This window comes from Lepidochelys kempii, chromosome 1, assembly GCF_965140265.1.
Source record: "Lepidochelys kempii isolate rLepKem1 chromosome 1, rLepKem1.hap2, whole genome shotgun sequence".
Taxonomy (NCBI): domain Eukaryota; kingdom Metazoa; phylum Chordata; order Testudines; family Cheloniidae; genus Lepidochelys; species Lepidochelys kempii.
Genome location: NC_133256.1, coordinates 35585300 through 35607181, shown reverse-complemented (window position 1 = coordinate 35607181; position 21882 = coordinate 35585300). Strand labels below are relative to the sequence as shown.

General features: G+C 40.5%; 1 protein-coding gene across 3 annotated transcripts in view; it reads left to right on the top strand.

Annotated features, from left to right (window-relative positions):
* CWF19L2 (CWF19 like cell cycle control factor 2) overlaps window positions 1-21882 on the top strand; it is a 162009-nt gene that overhangs the window by 16964 nt on the left and 123163 nt on the right. Inside the window, exons 2-5 of one of the 3 annotated variants that reach the window (XM_073338733.1) lie at window positions 1282-1392; window positions 7204-7320; window positions 8642-8752; window positions 16021-16140. In XM_073338733.1, the coding sequence (XP_073194834.1) occupies window positions 1282-1392; window positions 7204-7320; window positions 8642-8752; window positions 16021-16140 (459 nt within the window). Of the gene's footprint in view, window positions 1-1281; window positions 1393-3996; window positions 4018-7203; window positions 7321-7841; window positions 8038-8641; window positions 8753-16020; window positions 16141-21882 lie in introns of those variants that run through there. The other 2 variants (XM_073338742.1, XM_073338749.1) reach the window with 2 other exon arrangements.

Below are 21882 nucleotides of genomic sequence, written 5' to 3'. Positions count from 1 at the left end.
ATCTCTCACTAAAAAAAGGCTCAAGACCAAAAAAGTGAAACCTGTCTTTGCTTTACAATTTTTCCACAAAACAAGTATTAAATACTAAAGGTCAGACTTGAAAGTTTTCTCTCTGCAGTTTGCTATGGTCACTGCTTATAATGAAAAGTTGAAAAAGGGTGGCTTATGTGTTATGATTTGTTATCATCTGTGTTCAGATTAGTATTAAATCGTATCTAGTTGAAAACATATTTGATGATTTTCTTAAGAAGGAAGCAACTTTGCACAACGCAGTTGCCACAGTATAGTGTAATATGGCATTCTACTCTAGTTAAATGCTTTTATATAGCATTTTGCTTTCTGTCTGGGATATTTAGGGTATGTCATACTGATAAAAATCTGTGATTCATCTTAATTATACCTTGAATATGTTTAAGGAACATTTGCACTTCTAAAATGAATTGGACCTTTTGCTTTTATTTAAAATGAGCCAATTGTAGGAGAGGGCTCAATGATTTATTTAGCTACTAATTTATTAATTTAGATTTATATAATTCAAAAAAATCTATTCAAAGTTACAGGTACCTTTGCCATATATTAAAATTTCCAGAATAAAAAACAAAAGTAAACCCAGCAACCTCTCAAAAACCAAGAAGGAGGAAAAACCCACCCAGCCATTAACAGCAGCCCTCTGCTTCCCAAAAGCCTGGGTTAAGGAGAGGGAGTTTTGCAGTGTGTCCTACAGTTCAACAGATCTGGGCTGTTTTGGGCCTGGTAGAAGTGAATTCCAAAGCTGAGGGCCCACCACTGAGAACTCTCTCGGCAGTTCCATCTTTTTAAACGAATTCCCACATGAACCATCCTTTGGAATAGAAGAGCAATGGCCCAAAACTACCTGCTGGGGCCTTTGAGAGATGAGATAAGTAAGAATAGAAAGTCAAATCAATCATAACACATAAGAAAATTAATGGAGGCTGGTAATAGAAACATTTTCAGAGGGAAAACAAGGTAGTGTATCTCTATTATTTGTGTAAATAGGTTGGGATTAGTTCTGGCACAACTGCAAAGCTATAGCACATTGGAAATGGTACTAGGTATAGGGTAGTCTTCAGTTACATTTACCGTTAGTATATTATCAGTAAATATTTTGTAATGCTATCCTCAAAATAAAATGAAATTGTTCTCAGAAGTGGAACCTCCTGGTTCAAAACCAGACAGATTGCAACCTCCGAGCTTCAGCACAATCATTTGCATCCACGCCTCCAGGATCCATGTGTTTCTTTTCCCCCTTTTTCATATTAGGCCAAAGCTGATTACGAGAAGGACGAGAGACTCAAAGAACTCAAGCGGCTGCGAGGTGAGGATACGTGGATGCTTCCTGATGTGAACAAACGCGTGGAAGAGCTGGAAAAGGTGATGGAGCAGTAAATCATTGAATTTCATGCTAGCTTTCCATTATCTTGAAGTAAACTGAAAGGTTCAGTTACTTAAAATGATGTAGAGAATAATCTTTGAATGCCACATACCTCAAAAGAGATCTTGATTAAAAACTTCCATATAAATGGAAATGTATATCATAATTCCTTTTTGTTTTGGTTGTACAAAAGTAGAAGTATTGCTTTAGCTGAACTTTGCATCTGATTTCTACCATGTAAAAATGGCAGAAGAGACATAAGTCACCTGGATATCTTAGTGGGCTAGACAGCAATGAAGTTTAATTTTTAGACATTTGAGATGGAAAATAATTTGTTGATAAATTGGAGAGGATTTAGAAAAGACCCATGAGAATCATTAAAGGATTAAAACCAGGCATTATAGTGATAGTCTCAAGAAGCTCAATCTATTTAGTTTACCCAAGAGAAGGTTAAGGGGTGACATGATCACAGTCTACGTGGGGAACAAATATTTGATAATGGCGTCTTCAGTCTATCAAACAAAGGTAAAACAAGATCCAATGGCTGGAAGTTGAAGATAGACAAACTCAAACAGAAAATAAGGCATAAATTTTTAACAGTGATGGTAATTAACTGCTGGAACAATTTGCCAAAGGTTGTGGTGGATTCTCCATCATTGGCAATTTTAAAATTGGAAGTTTTTCTAGAAGATATGCCCTAGTTCAAACAGGAATTATTTTGGGGGAGGTTATGGCCTGTCTTATAGAGAAGGTAGATTAGATGATCACAGTGATCCTTTCTGGCCTTGGAATCTGTGAATCTAGTAATGGGATATGGAGCCTCTCACTTATGTTCTCTGAGTTAATAGTTGTTAATGTAGTATCTGGAGGGCCCCATTAGTATTTTGGGCCCCACTGTGCTGGGTGCTGTAAACAATGAGGGCTTGTCTATACAGTGTGTTTGTCCACACCAGTTGGGGTATAAATTCTAATGCGCATTAGTATGTCACTCACTAACTGGCTGTGTAGACTCTACTGGTGTGCACTAAAAGTTCCCTAGTGCATGTTAATATAGTACTGTTCGAAATGGGACTTTGCTAATGCATAGTTGGGAATTTTTAGCATGCTCCAGTCAGATCCCCATGGGCCAGTTAGCATGCAAAGTGCTGGTGCTCATTAGAATTTACATTCTAACTGATGTGGATTGACACACTGTATAGACAAGTCCTTAGTAGAAGACTTATTTGTCTTTTGTTTAGCAAGACCAAACAGGTGAATGTAAAAGTTCTTGTCTACATGAGAGAGGTTTTTTTTTTAAGAATATCAAGTTATTTCAGAATAAACTGCCTTGCATCCACACACAAGTTTTTAAAAATTATCCTGGATATGCTCCCACGTTAATCCCCTATGGAAACGAAATAGCTTAGAGTGGAGTCGCATCATACATGCATTTAACTTATGCGAATTCAACTATACACTCTTGGCAAAAAAAAAGAAAAATAATAACTCGTGGAGGTGGAGTACTGTACAAGAGTCGATGGGAGAGTACTTGGGGGTCGATTTATTGCATCTAGACTAGACGCAATAAATTGACCCCCACTGGATCGATCACTGCCCGCTGATCTGGTGAGCATCTCGCCACGCTGAGTGTGATTCTAGTGTTTAAAGATACATATTTTTTGTACAACATGGCCCCTAAACGGAAGCCAACTGCTTCATCCGGTGCTCAACCGAAGAAACAGTGATCTGTTCCAACACTGGAGGAAAAACTGGCTGTGTTGGACTTATTGAGAGATGGTATGTCGGTCTCCAACATGGCACGTAAATATGGCCGCAAGGAATCTAGCATCTGTGCCATCAAGATTTGAGAGAGAGAAATTAGTCAAGCCGTGGCATCAAGTGCTCCAATAACTGCTAAGATGACAAGCCAGGTGTGTGGTAAGACTTTAGTGAAGACTGAAAAGGCATTAAACTTATGGGTGGAACACATGAACCGTAAATGTGTGCCTATCGATGGCAACACGTTGCAAGAAAAGGCTCTTAGCCTCTACATGCTGTTCAAACCTCCCGCCAAAGAGGGACAGCCTTCTGATGAGAAGGAATTCAAAGCCAGCCAAGGTTGGCTTAACAGTTTTAGGAACTGCTTCAACCTCAAAAACGTGCAGACTACTGGTGAAGCTGCATCTGCCAATGAAGAGGCAGGAAAAGCCTACCCCAAACAATTAAAGAAAATCATGGAAGAAAAGGGCTATCTTCCGGAACAAGTTTTTAATGCTGCTGAGACTGGGCTCTTCTGAAAAAAAATGCCCAACCGCACTTACACTTCGAAATCAGAAAGACAAGCTCCTGGCTTCAAAGCAGCTAAAGACCGTGTGACTGTGTTGTTTTGTGGCAATGCGGCTGGGCATTTAATAAAGCTGGGCTTGCTCTACAGGGCTGCAAATCCCCGTGCCCTAAAAGTCAAGAACAAAAATCTCCTGCCTGTGTTCTGGCAAGCAAATAAAAAGGCTTGGGTGACGGCAGCATTATTTCTGGATTCTGAAGTGTTTCATTCCGGAGGTCAAGCGGCACCTCGAAGAGAAAGGACTTGACTTTACAGTGTTGCTGATCGTAGACAATGCTCCTGGCCATCCTGAGGCACTATGGTTTGTGCATAATGACTTTGAAGTCTTTCTCCTTTTTTATTCTTTCATTCTTGTCTCTCTCTCTTTTTGACTATACGCGATTTTTGCTGTATGCGCTGACTTTAGAACCTAACCCCCGCATAAGATGTGACTCCACTGTGTTTCTGAAATGAGCTTTTTTTCAGGTTAAGGTTTGTGTGGACCAGTGGTGGGCAACATGTGGCCTGTCCAGTGGCTGCGGTTCACTGTTCCTGGCAAATGAGAGCTGCAGGAAGCGGCGCGGGTTTAGACAACTTAGGTCTGCGTGGTGGCTGGGCAGAGCCTCTCATTGACTGCTCAGCTTCTTCCCCACCCCTCGTAATGTGCTCAGGATTACGTCTGCAGTGGATACTTCAGGCTGTAAAGGATTTATTTCCCTGAAGTATCCAATCCCACAACCACTGACCAAATGTTCTGCCTTCTTATCCTGCTTACTGTGCCACTTCGTTATCCCTTTTCCTCCTGGTGACTGCTGCCCCTCCCACACTTGAGATGGCAGCAATGCTGAGGTTAAAAATCAAACATATTGTATGGCAGGTATGTTTATTGTAATGGCAGAGAGAGAGAGAGGGGAAGCAATACAAAAAGGACTTTGCCTTTCAGTTTGATCTTTTTAGCTACCTTTACATTTTGTGAGGTAAATTCTCAAAATAGGCTACAGAGAGATTTCAAAATACATAGAGATTGTAGAATCATAGAAATGTAGGGCTGGAAGTGATTTGGAGGAGTAATCTAGACCATCCCTCTGTGCTGAGCAGGACCAAGTATACCTAGATCATCACTGACAGGTGTGTGTTTAACTCCTTATTAAAAGCCTCCTATGACGGGGATTTCACAAACTCTCTTTGTGTAACCTATTCAAGTATTTAACTACTCATAGTTAGAAAGTTTTTCCTAATATCTAAATCTCCTTGCTTCAGATTAAGATCGTTACTTCTTGTCCTGCCTTCAGTGGACATGGAGAACAAGTGATCAGTGTTCTCTTTATAACAGCCATTAACACATTTGAAGATTTATCAGCTCTCCCCTTCAGCTGTCTTTTCTCAAGACTAAACATGCCCAGTTCTTTAAACCTTTTCTCAGGTCAGGTTTTCTAAACATTTTATCCTTTTTTGTTGTTCTCTTCTGGACTCTCTCCGATTTGTCCACGTCTTTCGTAAAGTGTGGCACCCAAAACTGGACACAGTACTCCAGCTGAGGCCTCACCGGTTCTGAGTGGAGTGGGACAGTTACCTCCCATATCTTACATACAGCACTTCTGTTAATAAGACCCAGAATATTCACCTTTTTCACAACTGCATCACATTGTTGACTCATATTTAATTTATGATTCACTATAACCCCAAGATCTTTTTCAGCAGTCTTACTGCTTACTCCAAGAGTTCTCCAGTTTTTCCAGACTACTATACACCTTTCAGGGGTCTGATTTGTCTAGAGAATTCCAAGTTTCACCTCACTTAAAAACTTGCTTACAAAATGAGACATAAAAACAAAAGTCACAGCACATTATGACTGAAAAATTGCTTACTTTCTCATTTTTCTCATATAATTATAAAATAAAACGATAGGAATATAAATATTGTACTTGCATTTCAGCTTATAGTATATAGAGCAGTATAAAACAAGTCATTGTATGAAATTGTAGTTTCTACTGATTTCACTAGTGCTTTTTATGTAGTTTGTTGTAAAACTAGGCAAATACATAGATGAGCTGATGTATCTTCTGGACGATCTCTGCATATACCCAGGGGTTGAGAACCACTGGCCTAGCCAGTTATTCTCCATTTTGTAGTTGTGCTTTTGATATTTCCTTTCTAAGTGTAGTATATTACACTTATTTTGATTGAATTTAATCACTCTATTATTCCAAGGTGCTTACAAATTGATCGTTTAGTAATTTGTTCCAGTATCTTTCTAGGTATCAAAGTTAGGCTGATTGGTGTACAATTCCCTGGGTCCTCTTTGTTCCCCTTTTTAAAGATAGATATTATGTTTGCCCTTCTCTAGTCCTCTATGACTTCACCCATCCTCCATGAATTCTAGTCTAGCGAAGATGTGATAAATTGACCGCTAAGCGCTCTCCCGTCAACTTCAGTACTCCACCGGAGCGAGAAATGTAGGTGGAGTCGACAGGGGAGCGTCAGCAGTCGACCTACCGCAGTGAAGACACCGTAGTAAGTAGCTCTAAGTATGTTGACTTCAGCTACGCTATTTTCATAGCTGAAGTTGTGTAACTTAGACTGACTTAGCTCCCTCCTTCTCCCTCCCCCGCGGGCATGTAGACCAGGCCTACGTTCTGCCCTTGCTGCTGGTCATTCCAGGTCGGCATCACTGTTCTTTCCCACCAGTCTGTGCTAGTTTGCTGAACCCAGGAGTAGCATTGCACTGAGTGAAGCCGCTCCAAGAAAGAGTCCTGCAGAAGTAACTGCTTGATTTCATCCGCCTCCTGCATTGCCATGGCTATCTCCCAAACCAGCCAAAGCCAACTGGCCTTATGACTGCCAGAACATGTGGAGAAGCTTGTTTGTATTAATCACAATCAGATCAGGCCAGGTCAGGATCATGGCACAGCAGTGTTTTCTCCATGCTGCCTGGCAGCAGTTTGAAAATGGTCCTGGCTTGCAAAATACGGATGAATTATGGGATGCCAGGAAAGGAATCATGGGATTTGCTTCCTTTGACCCCAAATCCCAGAATTCCAGTATGTTCTGGAAGGCATCCTACAATGCATTATGAGAAAAATCTCCGTGTGTATGGAGTCTGGCAGTGGAAGATTGCACCATGGGATACCTGTCCAGAATACTGTGCACCTATTTAAAAAAGTGCAGACCTGTATGGATGCAAGGATTCACAAGGGAAATAGCTTTAAGCCATAATAAACAAAGTGTATAGATATATTTTTTTCACTATAGATCTTCATGTTGATTAAAGTGGAAAAATATATTTAAAAAATTCTGTGTAGACAAGTGCTAAGAAACAGTCAGACGGAATGGTTGATGGAGGACGATAGAAATAGTAATAAGAATATGCAGTTATGGTCCAATAAGTGCACAGTTTTGGTAGTTTAAAATTAGCTAGACTTTTTTTCTATGTAATTTGATTTGTGATCTATCTTTTTTTTTCTATGTGATTTGTTTTGATGTCATTTATAAATATTTGCTTATATAGGAACATTCCGTGAAGAAAAAGAAAAAGGATAAACACTCAAGAAAACTTAAGAAAGAAAAGAAGAAAAGCAAAAAACAAAAATTTGAAAAAAATGATGATTCAAGTGATAGCTCTTCAGTAAGTAATAAACTTAAAATATTCTCTTGAAAGAATGTTTAAAAACAAACAAACCAAACAAATCACTTTTAACCTGCTGTTTTGGAAAGAAGTTACGACTAATATTGAGGCATATTTTCCTTTTCCTAAAGACAGTGCTACGTGATATCTTGTTGGTATTTTATTAATTTAAAGGTGCAGGTTTTTTCAGTTTCTTTAATGCTTCTGTAATGCTCTCTCTTCCAGTTAGAGGCCAGTGGGTTCCCATTTTATTTTTAGTAGACAGAGACTTACTTGGAAATCATGGCACTGCTTCCTGGCCCTCTCGTTTTTCATTTTTTATCAAGTGGAGTAAACAGGCCATCAGGAAATCCTGTTCTGATTGGATTTTCTGAGTTTGTTACATGTTTTGAAGTCCCAGTTTTAAATGTAGCATTTGTGTGCAAGCACGGTAGCTTTATTGTTGTCTTCATGAAGATTTCCCTTTCTTCCTGATGCATAGGAAGGTTCAGTAGGACGAGATTTTTCTGCAGGAACATACATTTAAGTGAACCGTGTTTTTGACTTGCTGACCTGTGGGAAATAACCAAAACCACAGATTGGTCCCATGTTTCCTGTGGGAAGCACCGAAAGCTGCAAATTACATCAGAGAGTCCCAAGATGCAGCACCCTTCTGGCCCTGATACCCATCTGATGAAGTGAGCTGTAGCTCACGAAAGCTTATGCGCAAATAAATTGGTTAGTCTCTAAGGTGCCACTACTACTCCTTTTCTCTTTGATACAAAGTATTTTGTTCTCATGTCAGGTTCCTATAAGTAACAGGGAATGTCTGATCAGCAGAGAGTGGTTTGTTAAGAGTATAAAATCTCAGCACTCCAGAAAACTACTCTTCCTTGTAGAGAGAGATGCATGTGTATTGGGTGGGAATGAGATACAATTAAAATGTAAAGAGATGATGTAAATTATTACATTTTTAATTTAAACTTGACTGTTGTACCAGTAAAGCGTAATAAAACATTTCTTTTTTTATTTTGTCACTAATGTAGAAATTTTAATTGTACGTATTTTTTGTTTGTTTCAAAGTACCAGCAGGACAGTTTCAACCCTCTGGCGAATGGCCATTGTGTTTTCTTTGCATGACAATACAATATTAAAACTGTTGTTATGGGATAGGGAGAGATTAACATGCTATTTTGATGCAATCAAATCAAATGGCATTTTCTTTGTAAAATGTTCTTAGTAATAGTGTGTCCTCAGTTTATAACAGTGCTTTAAGATTTGGTCATTCCAGAAAATACAGTGCTTTTGAATTTTTCTAAATTACTCAAACACTTATTCTTAGGGTTCTTCAGTTGAATGGGTTGAGTCAACTATATCACAGTCAATTTGCACAGAAAAGGCTTGGAAAGTCAAGAAGGAGCAGCCGGATACTACAGAAAATCCTGCAGTTCAGGTGAGGAGCCTGGTTAATTATGGAAAGGTAAACTCATTTGGGCCTAGTGTAAAGTGTGGCTATATTTGGTCTATAGTTCGTTGTAAGTTCTTTGGTCAATAACTACTTAAAATGTAAATATAATATAATATATATATATATATATATATTTAGGTAAATGTTAGATTTTGTTAATTGGACCATTTTTCCTGTTTTATCAAGTATTTAACAAAGTAGTACAATTATGCTGCCTAGCATCAGTTTTGTGCATCATATGTAGTGATTTAGCCTGGCTTTCTTAATAAAGTCAGATTAAAATCTTGACTAACCCTGTTAATTTTTCTGCATAGATCAAGTCAATCTTAAATTACTTTTTGGGTACATGGTGCTTGAAGAGGTACAGTGACTAAAGAAATGGCAGAATGTTTGACCAGCAAGACTGGTTGCATCAGGGATCTTGCTAGTTTTCTTAGCTATGCTCTACACCTCACAAATTTGTGTCATCTGGAGAATTGAACTGCCCCTAACTGAAGCAGTGTGATTACACTGGTTTAAGCACAGACTGTTAAGTGTGCCTTTTATAGCTATATTGATGTGTGTTTTAATCCTCTCAGTTAAGTTTTGGTTACCTATCCCATGATGCTAATGGAGACCCTAGATAGAGTAGGGGGATTTTTGAAAGGCCACTGTTGTACTGTAGGACAGTAAGAATAGAACTCTCTTAACTATGGTAGTGGAGACCAAGATGGCACTAAGCTAGTGCAGACTGAAATGATTCAGGCTGAACTGTTGTTTAGTTCTTTGAAAGCAAGTCTAGTCCAATTCTATTTGGCACACATGTGAATTACTTCGTGTGGCACATGAATTACTTGTGTGTGCTAGGCCCACATAGTCTTAAGAGGGTAAATTTTGGAACAGCCAAGGACCAATAAGGTTGGTCTCCTTGCTTCCAGCACTTTCCCTAATCTAGTTTTCCCCTCTGTATAGTTAAGCCTCCTTTCAAGAGGTTTTTATTAGTAATACCATGATTGTAACACCAGCAGTGGTTTGGGTCCTTTAAAATCATCAAATTGAAGAACGCTGAAAGAAAACAAAGAAGTGCTTCTCTTTTGGTGAGGGTGTGCAAACCAGACTAGGTCTCTGTTTATCCTGTCAAACCATTGTACAGGGAAGTTTTTGGGGTAGCATTCTCTGTCCCACATCTTTTTTTCCACCTAAGTGCAGTTAGAAAGAGAGGTAGCTTCCCTTGTATATATTTTCTCATAAGTAAGCTTCTCTTAATCTCCCTCCAATGTATCTGGTATCAAAGATCTTGAAATGAATGCTTTACTCCAAGTGCAGTCACCTTAGGGCCATACACCCTGTGCTCTGTGATGTGATGTCCCTTTATCTGTTGTCCAAAGTTACATTGATTTATTTTTTTCTGCCATGATGAATTGCAAACTCCTATATAATTACTGTCCATGGTTGCCCCCAGGTCTCTTTCAGCATCTCTGCTTTTCAGGTGTCTCCTTCTCTTTTCTGGCAGGTCAGGCCTAAAGGCAATATAGGTAAACTTTCAGGAACTTTCCTGAATGACCCTACCCCTGTCTTTAAGGTGTAGATTGTTGAATGCAGTCTGAACTGAGGAGGCTGTATAAAAACGTTTTTGGATCTCTACTAATAGCTTTTGCTTCAAGGTCATTTCGTCCTTGCCCAAACACTAGTTGGTCTGTGAATTGGTCAACTGGTACTTGGCTGTCCAGAATTAGACTATACACTTTGTATGAGGAGTTAGTGTGATATTTGAGGATTTTTTCCCCCCCTTGGTGGACTCCTTCGGGATTGGCAAATGGACAGATACATATTTTCCCCAGCACATTTCAATGACCTAAAAATGATCATAAGTTTCATGGCCTTTTCTACACTGTGAAGTTAATTGTGAATATGGTTCCGGCTTCCAGGGGACTGACTTCATGAAGTGCCTCTAGTCAAGGGAAGGAAAAAGCCTCTCTGAATCAGAGAAATGCCCTTTACTGATTGCTGAAACTAGCAGGATAAAAGTTCAGAAACAATCCCTTTTTTAGTTCATGGGCATTTGTTCTCCCTGTAAGCATTGAATTCTTCAAGCTTTTTCTTTTTTTGGAGAGGATCACTGTAGGAATGGGTCAGACTTCATAGTGGCCAGTACCAGATGCCTCAAAGAGAATGAACAGAACAGGGCAATTATCGAGTGACCTATCCTCTGTCGTCTAGTCCCAGCTTCTAGCCATCAGAGGTTTAAAGACACCCAGAGTGCAGGGTTGCATCCCTGACCATCTTGACTAATAGCCATTGCTGGACCTATCCTCCATGAACTTGTCTAATTCTTTTTGAACCCAGTTATACTTATGGCCTTCGTAACATCCCCTGGCAACGAGATCCACAGGTTGATTGTGCATTGTGTGAAGTAGTACTTCCTTATATTTACTGCTTATTAATTTCATTGGGTGATCGTTTAGTTCTTGTGCTATGTGAAGGGAAAACAATACTTCCTTATTCACTTTCTCCACTGCATTTGTGATTTTATAGACATCTATCATTCACCCAGTCAACTTTTCTTCTAAAATGAATAATCCCAATCTTTTTAATCTCTCCTCATATGGAAGCTGTTCCATAACCTTAATAATTTTTGTATCCCTTCTCTGCACCCTTTCCAATTCGAATATCTTTTATGATATGGGGTGACCAGAACTCCAGGGATGTGGGCGTACCATGGATTTATATAGTGGCATTATGATGTTTTCGTCTTATTATCTATCCTTTCCTAATGGTTCCTAACATTGTTAGATTTTTTGACTGCCACTGCACATTGAGTGGATGTTTTCAGGGAACTATCCACAATGACTCCAAGATCTTTCTTGAGTGATAGGAGCTCATTTAGACCCCATCATTTTATATTTATAGTTGGGATTATGTTTTCCAATGTGCATTACTTTGCATTTATCAACATTGAATTTCACCTGCTATTTTGTCACCCAGTTTTGTGAGATCCCTTTGTAACTATTTGCAGTCAGCTTTGGATATAACTATGTTGCCCAAACCAGTAATTGTGTATCATCTGCAAATTTTGCCAACTCACTGTTTACCCCTTTTTCCAGAACATTTATCAATGTGTTAGTGCTGGTGTCAAACCAACATGATAGCTTTCTTTGACAGGGTAACAAGCCTAGTGGATTGGGGGGAAGCAGTAGATGTGGTATATCTTGACTTTAGTAAGTCTTTTGTTACTGTCTCTCATGACCTTCTCATAAACAAACTAGGGAAATACAACCTAGATGGAGCTACTATAAGGTGGGTGCATAACTGGTTGGAAAATCATTCCCAGAGAGTGGTTATCAGTGGTTCACAGTCATGCTGGAAGGGAATAATGAGTGGGGTCCTGCAGGGATTGGTTCTGTGTCTGGTTCTGTTCAATATCTTCATCAATGATTTAGGTAATGGCAGAGAGAGTACACTTTTATAAAGTTTGTGGATGATACCAATCTGGGAGGGGTTGCAAGTGCTTTGGAGGATAGGATTAAAATTCAAAATGATCTGAACAAACTGGAGAAATGGTCTGAAGTAAATAGAATGAAATTCAGTAAGGACAAATGCAAAGTACTTCATTTAGGAAGGAACAATCAGTTGCACACATACAAAATGGGAAATGACTGCCTAGGAAGGAGTACTGCGGAAAGGGATCTGGTGGTCATAGTGGATCACAAGCTAAACATGGGTCAACAGTGTAATGCTGTTGCCAAAAAAGCAAACATCATTCTGGGACGTATTAGCAGGAGTGTTGGAAGCAAAGACATGAGAAGTAATTCTTCCGCTTTACTCCACGCTGATTAGGCTTCAACTGGAGTATTATGTCCAGTTTTGGGTGTCACATTTCAGGAAAGATGTGGATGAATTGGAGAAAGTCCAGGGAAGACCAACAAAAATGATTAAAGGTCTGGAAAACGTGACCTATGAGGGAAGATTGAAAAAACTGGGTTTGTTTAGTCTGGAGAAGAGAAGACTGAGAGGAGACATAACAGTTTTCAAGTACATAAGAGGTTGTTGCAAGGAGGAGGGAGAAACATTGTTCTTCTTAACCTCTGAGGATAGGACAAGAAGCAGTGGGCTTAAATTGCAGCAAGGGAGGTTTAGGTTGGACATTAGGAAAAACTTCCTAACTGTCGGAGTGGTTAAGCACTGGAATAAATTGTCTAGGAAGGTTGTGGTATGTCCATCACTGGGGATTTTTAAGAGCAGGTTGGACAAACACCTGTCAGGGATGGTCTAGATAATACTTAGTCCTGCATTGAGTGTAGGGGACTGGACTAGATGACCTCTCGAGGTCCCTTCCAGTTCTATGATTCTGTAATTCTATGTTGAGGAGCATTGGTCCCACTATAGATCCTATGGTGACCCTGCTATTTGCCTCTCTTTACTGTGAAAATGGATAATTTATTCCTACCCTTTATTTCCTATCTTTTAACCAGGTACTGATCCATGAGAGGACCTTCCCTCTTATCTTGTAACTAGTTAGTTGCCTTAAGCACCTTTGGTGAAGGACCTTGTTAAAGGCTTTCTGAAATCTATGTACACAGTATCAAGTGCATCACCCTTAGCCACATGCTTGTTGATGCCCTCAAAGAATTCTAATAGATTGAGGCATAATTTCCCTTTACAAAAGCCATGTTGACACTTTGCCAAAAAATCGTGTTTGTGTCTGATAATTTTGTTCCTTACTATAGTTTCTATCAATTTTCCCGATACTGAAGTTAGGCTCACTGACCTGTAATAGCCAGGATCACCTCTGGGGCCCTTTTTAAAAATAGGCTTTGTTAACCACCTTCCAGTTACCTGGTATAGAGGCTTGTTTCAGCAATTGATTACATACTACAGCTGGTAGTTCTGTAGTTTATATTTGAGTTTCTTCAGAACTCTTGTGTGAATACCATCAGGTTCTGGTTACTTCTTACTATTTAATTGATCAGTTTGTTCCATAACCACCTGTATGGACACATCAACCTGGGACAGGTCCTCAGATTTGTCACCTGAAAACAGTGGCCCTGATGTAGGGATGTGCCCCACATCCTCTGCAGTGAAGACTGATGCAAAGAATTCATTTAGCTTCTCTGCAATATCCTTATCTTCCTTGAATACTCGTTTAGCTTCTCAATCATCCAGTGTCCCAGTGACTGCTTGGCAGTCTTCCTGCTTCTGATGTACTTAAAAAAAGTTGCTGTTTTTGTGTCTTGACCTAATTGCTCTTCAGATTCTTTCTTGGTTTCCCTTATTACTTTTGCACGAGACTTGCCAGAGTTTATGGTCCTTTCCTTTTTCCTCACTAGGATTTGACTTCCAATTTTTAAAGGATACCTTTTTACCTCTAACTGCCTCTTTTACTCTGCTGTTTAGCAATGGTGGTAGTTTTTTGGTCCTCTTGCTGTTTTTTAATTTGGGGCATAGATTTAGCTTCAGCCTCTGTAATGGTGTTTTTAAATAGTCTTCATGCAGTTTGCAGACATTTCACCCTTATGACTGTTCCTTTTAATTTCCATTTAACTAGCTTCCTTGTTTTTGTGTAGTTCCCCTTTTAGAAGTTACATGCAACTGTGGTGGGTTTCTTTGACGCCCACTTTCCCCCCCCGCCCCAGGATGTGAAATTAAATTGCATTATGGTTGATTTTACCGAGTGATTCAGCTATATTCACCTCTTGAACCAGAGGCTGTGTGCCACTTGGGACTAAATCAAGCATTGCTTCTCCATTTGTGGGCTCCAGGAGAAGTTGCTCCAAGAAGTAGTCATTAATGTGTCTAGAAATATTATCTCTGCATCCTGTCCTGAGGTGAGATGTACCCAGTTAATGACGATAGTTGAAATCCTTTGTAGCCTCTCCAGTCTCCCTGAGCATTTTTCACAATCACTGTCGTCATCATGGTCACGTGGTTGGTAGTGTATTCCTACTGCTATACTCTTATTGTTAAAGCATGGAATTTTTAGCCATAGAGATTCTCTGGTACAGTTTGATTCATTTAAGATTTTTACTTTAATTGACTCTATGCTTTCTTGAATATCCAGTGCCACTCCCCCACCAGTACAACCTTCTCTGTCATTCCTATATATATTGTACCTTAATTATCCTCATTCACCATGGTAAATTGATGATATTTTGTAGATGACCCCACCTCTTTGTTCCTCCTCCTTAGCCCAAATCTCCTTTAGGAAGTGGAGTATCTTCCATTTCATATATTTAAAAGTGTCTCAGGTGCATCATCTAGCAGCATTGGTTGTAAATGAGACATGACATAACGTAGTGGCAGCTATTCAGATTGGCGCTTCAAGCCTTGAAAATTAAGGATCAGAATGAACACTATATTTTTAAGTTGTTCTAGAATGGTACCAGAATTCCATTCTTGTTAGAATACACATGGATGTGTCTCACATTTTGATTTTGGTTAATTAGTCATTTTCATTGTGCATTTTACTGCTTTCTTTTCATGCTTCACAAATATTTTATTTGTTGTAGATGTTGTGTGATCTGTGGGGGAGGGAGGAAAATATGCCTTTACCTGTTTGAGTGTGGCATATTGCCCTATATCATGGTTTATTTAATCTACTTTTTTCTTGAGATAATAGCCCTTATATTTAAAATGGCCTCAATCTGGCATTCTGTAAATGTGGTTTTGTACCTGCATTTGTTAACATGTTTCATAGAAGATAAGTGTTTAACTACTGGATTTATGGGCACGTTTAGGTACCTAGCTCTCTGGGAGCTATCAACTGCACCCTATGATTAGTTGTAGATTTTGTGCCTGCTAAATTAGACCAAAGAGATCATGAAGCCAAATGCAGTAAGAATCATTAACTCTTCAGTGGTTTTGGAGTAAGGTGGCATGTAAAGTGATCTGGCAAAATGATGTACAAAACATACAATGTTCAGTGAAGAAGGACATTCCTATTTACTCTCATGAATTTTTGTGTACCCACATATTCACTAGTGTGCTTGCTCATAAATAAATCACATCTAGACTAAACACCTGGAATTACAAAGAAAAGCAGTAAAAAGTCTGCATATGTAAGTGAATTTCATGAATGAAATCTTTAGAATATTTGTTTTGTATGCAAAAATGTTTTGACAGCTAGAAACTGCTGTAAAATCTACACCATATATTCTAGATATCAGATGATGCCGGTCATTTTGTGAGTTTGATTTAAGCTAAGCCATATATTTTTGTTACAGAAACTGAGTGTGGGTATTATTTTGTCTTGGATGAAACTGTTTGTATTATTACAGAGGGATGAATGGATGACCTTAGATTTTATGTCTCTGAAAACCATGTCTGCAGCATCACTCAAAGCTGACAAAGAAACAGAAAAATTATTGGAGCAAAAGAAAGCCCAAACAATTGAACAGGTAAAATATTTATATATTGCACCAGTTTTTTCTGTATCTTCCTAAATGCAGTGTATAGTTCTGTCATACACTTAAGATTTTATAAACTATGTGTACTCTAAATTGCTTAAATTAATCCTCTTTTAGATTACAATTTTATTTTTAAAATCTTCTTAAAATAGTATTTATTGACCATATGGTGGTGGTCAGGTTATTACTTGTTCGGGATGAGGGAGAGAATTTACTTTAGGAAGCTTACTGTGTGATAGGAAACCCATTAACTTAAACTTCAATTAAGAAGAAAGCCAATTCTAGTAGAACAATATTAAATAATAAAAATTGTATTTTTATGGCAGCTATCTGCCTATAATACTTGAATCACTTCATAGAGATCTGTTGAATAGGTAGAAATTGGCAGACTGGGGCGGGGGCAGAAGGGAGGGGGAGATTGACTTTCTGTTCAGTTCTGCAGGCAGATGGCAGACAAATATTACCTAGTATTTATATGCCCGTAGTCCTCTCTTTGACCACCCACTATTGTAGAGTTTTCCAGTTTGTTGTCCTGCCTCTAAGAAACATCAATGTTGACATGAGATTCCTGTTTGGATTCAATTTACATCATCCTAGTTGTTGTCCTTACTAGCTTTTGAGAAGACGTGAAGGGGGCGATGTTTTGTTGTTGCTTTTTCAGTTATTTTTTAAACTTTTCTATACTTCTAAAGGAGTCTTCAGTGTTCAGTCCAAAAATATATGATGAATTCTTAATTCTAAGGGATATTAGCTTTAGGAATGTGGTATATGATTATTTACATGTCGATCCTGATCTCAGAAGGTATATTTTAACAGATCCTATTTAACTACTTGTGACGGGTTCCCTAAGGTGCAGCCTGGAACTGGGGTATTGCTAAGCCCTCGGTTTTACCAATCTGGGCTCCCTCTCACACTGTGATGCTAGGGCAAGCTGTAAACCCCATCCAGATACTGCACTTACACATACATCCATTGACAGGGACACACCCGGCTGAGTTACATGAATATTTTCGCCAGCCAGTCATGAACCAACAATAGAGAGGCTTCAGCTAATTCCCCCAGCTTCCCAGCCTAGGACCCCAGGGCTGTACCATCCTGCCGTGGTCAGAAACCTGCCCAATGTAAGTGGTATTTTTAGTAAAAGCCATGGACAGGTCACGGGCAATAAACAAAAATTCATGGCCCATGACCTGTCTATGATCTTTACATAAATACCCCTGTCTAAATCTCAGCAGGGGCTGGGGGGAGGCGGGCTGGGGTGCCACTACCCTGGGCGGGGAGGCCTGGGGAGCTGCTGCTCTGGGGCTGGACTCGTGGACACTGGCTGCTGCTTGGGTGGTCCCAGGGGCCAGTAGCCAGGGGCTGCTGAGCAGAGGCTCATGTGGCTGTCCCCGGGGCCGCTGCTCAGGGGGTCCACAGGGACAGCCACATTGGCCATTGCCCTGGTTGCCCCCGGGACTGCTGCTCAGGCGGTCCCTGGTGCCAGCTGCACCGGCCACTGCTTGGGAGGTCCCTCGGGAGGCCATTGCTGCGGGTCTGCTCTAGCAGCAGCTGGTGTGGTGGTCCCTGGGGCTGCCTGAGCCGCTGATCCTGCAGCCAGCTGCTTGAGTGGCCCTGGGGTCAGCCACACTAGTGTTAGCCGACGGCCAAGGATGTTTGGTGAGGTGCCAGCTATTCCCGTTTATACCATCCGTGACTTTAACCGCTAGGACGCACTGTCCCTTCGCGGCGGGCAGCCCGGGCTAGGCTGACGGATGCCCCAAGGTCCTAACCACCCGTGACTTTAACTGCTAGAGCTCAGAGCTCCTTCGCAGCGGGCAGCCAGGATTGACTGACAGGTGCCCCAAGAGTTTGCCCCGTGGAGGCGGCACAACTCAACGCTAGGCTCTTAGTACTCTCACCTAATGGCCAGGCTTTAGAGCCAAAACGGCTGAGGTTCTTTAATTGTGTTGGCTGCTTTACAGTAAACCAGAGAAAACAAGTCAGGCTTATGTATAAATGGTTACCAAAATTTATTAAGCTAGTTTCTAATCATGTGGTTACAAAATTGCTAGAGCCTACTTATTTAAACGTAGAGATGTTACAGACACAAACAAGTTACAAAACTGAAGCCACAATCCCAAAGAAAGAAAACAAAGTACAGAGCTCTATTTCAAAAATATGTGTACACTAAAGATAGGAGATCAGGTGTGGGTGCTTCTTACCCTCCTTGCATCTCTCGATTCCAGCGGTGCCAAGCCAGGATCGGTCACTCAATTCCGCGGAAAGACGAATAAGGGACAAGGCTTAGGGACCCTCTTAGCTGCAGAAGCCTTGGGAGGCTGTCACTTATCTGACCAGCAGATAGATAGTGAAAAGCACTCAAAAATCATGGTGCTGTAGGTCCCCTACTTATACCTCTGTACTCCTTTATTCTCTTTCTCCTTTCTTATGCCAAATTGAGGCTGGTCTGTCTGGGTGACGCCAGCTTTCGCAAGAGTAGTTTACACTTGCAAAGAAGAGAAACAATAAGTTTTGACTACTGGACATTTCTTTTATCAGGGTAAATATTTTCCCACCTAGGATGTTGGTGTGTGTGCATCACGCTATTTAGTAGGGGCTAAGAGCCATGTCTGTCACAGGGCCTCTGCCTGCTGTGAGCTTAATCGTCGTATCTGTTCCCAGAGGCACATTGTAGCAGCACACCTGTGCTTTCACAGCTTCAAAGGCTGTGCTGGAATATATGTTAAGTGCCCTGTTCCGGCTTCCTCCTGTGTTTCCAGCAATGCTGGTCTGAGAGGGAGGGGGGCTGGCTGTCTGGCTACAACTAGCCACTGCAGAAGTCACGGAATCCATGACTTCTGTGACTTCCGTGACAGATACACAGCCTTATTTATAACCTAGTCTGTCACAAAGGTAAGTGAACGTGGACCAGCCATTGCATCCTGAGCAGATTTCCCAAGTACTTCAACCAAAACGCACCGTTTTAGGTAAAATATAAAACCGATTTGTTAATTACAGAAAGGTAGATTTTAAGTGATTACAAATAATAAGCGTACAGATCAAAGTTGGTTACCTAGGAAATAAAAAAAAAAATTGCTATCTTAGTTCTATAAACTAAACAGGTTTTGAACCAGGCAGTGTCTCACCCTGATAGATGGTAGAGTTTCTTAATACATAGGATTCTCCTTTCCAGCCTGGGATCACCTCTCCCATTCAGAGTCTTTGTTCTCCAGATGTGTTTCCAATCTTACAACGTATTTCAGTAACACACGCATAGCAAAACTTCATAACTTGACATACCGTGATGACACATACAATCCAACAAAATATTAATGTTCAGCAGATGAAGATTTTTAAAGTGATACCTCACAAGGCATACTTTGTACACAACATTATCATAATTATTTCACAGTGGTTAATATGGGTTTCCAGGGTGCTTCTTTGGAGCATAGTGTCACACCACCCGTTCACTTTCCCGACACAGCCATTCTTTTATGCTTTCTGCATCACAATCTCCATTCTGACAGAGCTGCTCTTGGCACACAGTGTGTGTGCTGGTGGGAGTGCCAAGGTATCTTTAAAACTGAGTGCAGCATAGTCCAGCCACTCTTCTTCTTTCCTACAGCGTGTCCCCTATGCCTGTGGTGATGAAGAGTTGGGAGTACAAGGTAGAAACATTTCAGCTGTGCTTTGCAGCCCAGAGAACCCCTTTACTTCAGTGGACATTCCTGCCTGCTCCCAGAGTGTTGTCAAATGGCAGGATCATGAAGGAGAATATGGCCCTCTGGTTTAGGTAGAGAAAAAGGAACTAGTGGTCAGAGGCAATAAAGGCCATTATGGCTCCCGTGCAGGGGCAAGTGCACCCTTCACTCTCAGTAGTGAAGCAACTTAATGAATTTAGACTTCTGCATAATGGAGGTGCCTGCTATTCATACTCTGGGAGTACTGACTCAGAACTGGAGAGCTATATCTCTTTATGTATCTCCTGAGAACAGGAATTACAGTGAAGCAATTTTCTTCTTTCCATGGAGGGAGTCTCTGTCAGCACTTACTGAATCTTGTGGAAAGTGCAAACTTCTGTAATTTGGAGGTAGAAATCAAAGGTGTATCTCAAATTAAATACATTGGTTTGTATGACTGAGAGAATGCAGTTCTCCTTCAGTTGACTGCAGATGTGTATTCCACTCTGTTGTGCATTCACACAGCACACCAAAGCCCGAAGACTGCCTAGCACTACTCCATAGGGGCAGTGCTTGTACCCTCTGGCCTGTAGACCTGCTGATGGCAATTTAAGAGCAGTGCCGCCTGATTCCCCCTTAGTTCCTTCTCACTGCCTGTAGCTTGAATTGGAGTGTTGTGTGATTTTCTACCTCACACTTTTTCTATCTCAGTGTTCCTGTGATTCTGTTCTATATAGTTAGTTATAGTAGTTACCCTTAGGTTTTAGTTAGTAGTTAAGTACGATTTAAGTTAAGTATGAGTAGTTAAGTATGAGGATGCCCTCACCAGGTTTTAAACACTGCCCAGCATGTTGGTGGCTATCCCTTATTGTGACCTTATAGTTCAAGAACAGAACGCCGATGGCAAGAGGCTTGTGCCTTAAGCAGCATCTTATGGAGCAGGCCATGCAACCTACTTCCATGACAGGGACCCGTGCAGATTGTCTGTTCCTAAAAATTAACCATGAGTTATAGAAAGTCGTAGTCCACACTACCAGTAGAGAATGCCCTGATCAGCACTGTACCTACTATAGTACAGTAAACATTTTATGATTTTTTGTCTCAGGATGTTCATATTCTTTGAATTCTCTTTTAAATCCCACCTAATCGCAGATGTATTTATATTTTGTAAGATATAAGATTTTAATCAGCAAGCACGAAAGCATCTAACGGCGTTTTGGGCTGTATAAGTAGCCAGCATTGCCAGCAAATTGAGGGACGTGATCATTCCCCTCTATTCAGCATTGGTGAGGCCTCATCTGGAGTACTGTGTCCAGTTTTGGGCCCCACACTACAAGAAGGCTGTGGAAAAATTGGAAAGAGTCCAGCAGAGGGCAACAAAAATGATTAGGGGACTGGAACACATGATCTATGAAGAGAAGCTGAGGGAACTGGAGATGTTTAGTCTACGGAAAAGAAGAATGAGGGGGGATTTGATAGCTGCTTTCAACTATCTGAAAGGGGGTTCCAAAGAGGATGGCTCTAGACTGTTCTTGGTGGTAGCAGATGACAGAACAAGGAGTAATGGTTTCAAGTTGCAGTGGGGGAGATTTAGGTTGGATATTAGGAAAAAGATTTTCACTAGGAGGATGGTGAAACACTGGAATGCGTTATCTAGGGAGGTGGTGGAATCTCCTTCCCTAGAAGTTTTTAAGGTCAGGCTTGACAAAGCCCTGGCTGGGATGATTTAATTGGGGATCAGCCCTGCTTTGAGCGGGGGGTTGGACTAGATGACCTCCTGAGGTCCCTTCCAACCCTGATATTCTATGATTCTATGAACTGAACTGGCTGTTTACCGCATCTTTCAAAATTTTAGAACTAGTAGATTTCATCCTCACACTTAATTTTCATTCGTAGATTGGAAGAGGAAAACAGGTTTTCGTGCTTTTTCAACTTCCAATTTGTATTTTAACATTGAATGAATTTAGTCATTGAACTGTACTGAACTTAAATTAAGAAAATATTCTCTATGCACTTGCAGAAGAGGCTACTGCTGGAATTTAGCACTTCAGGAATTTCTGGTTCCTAACTG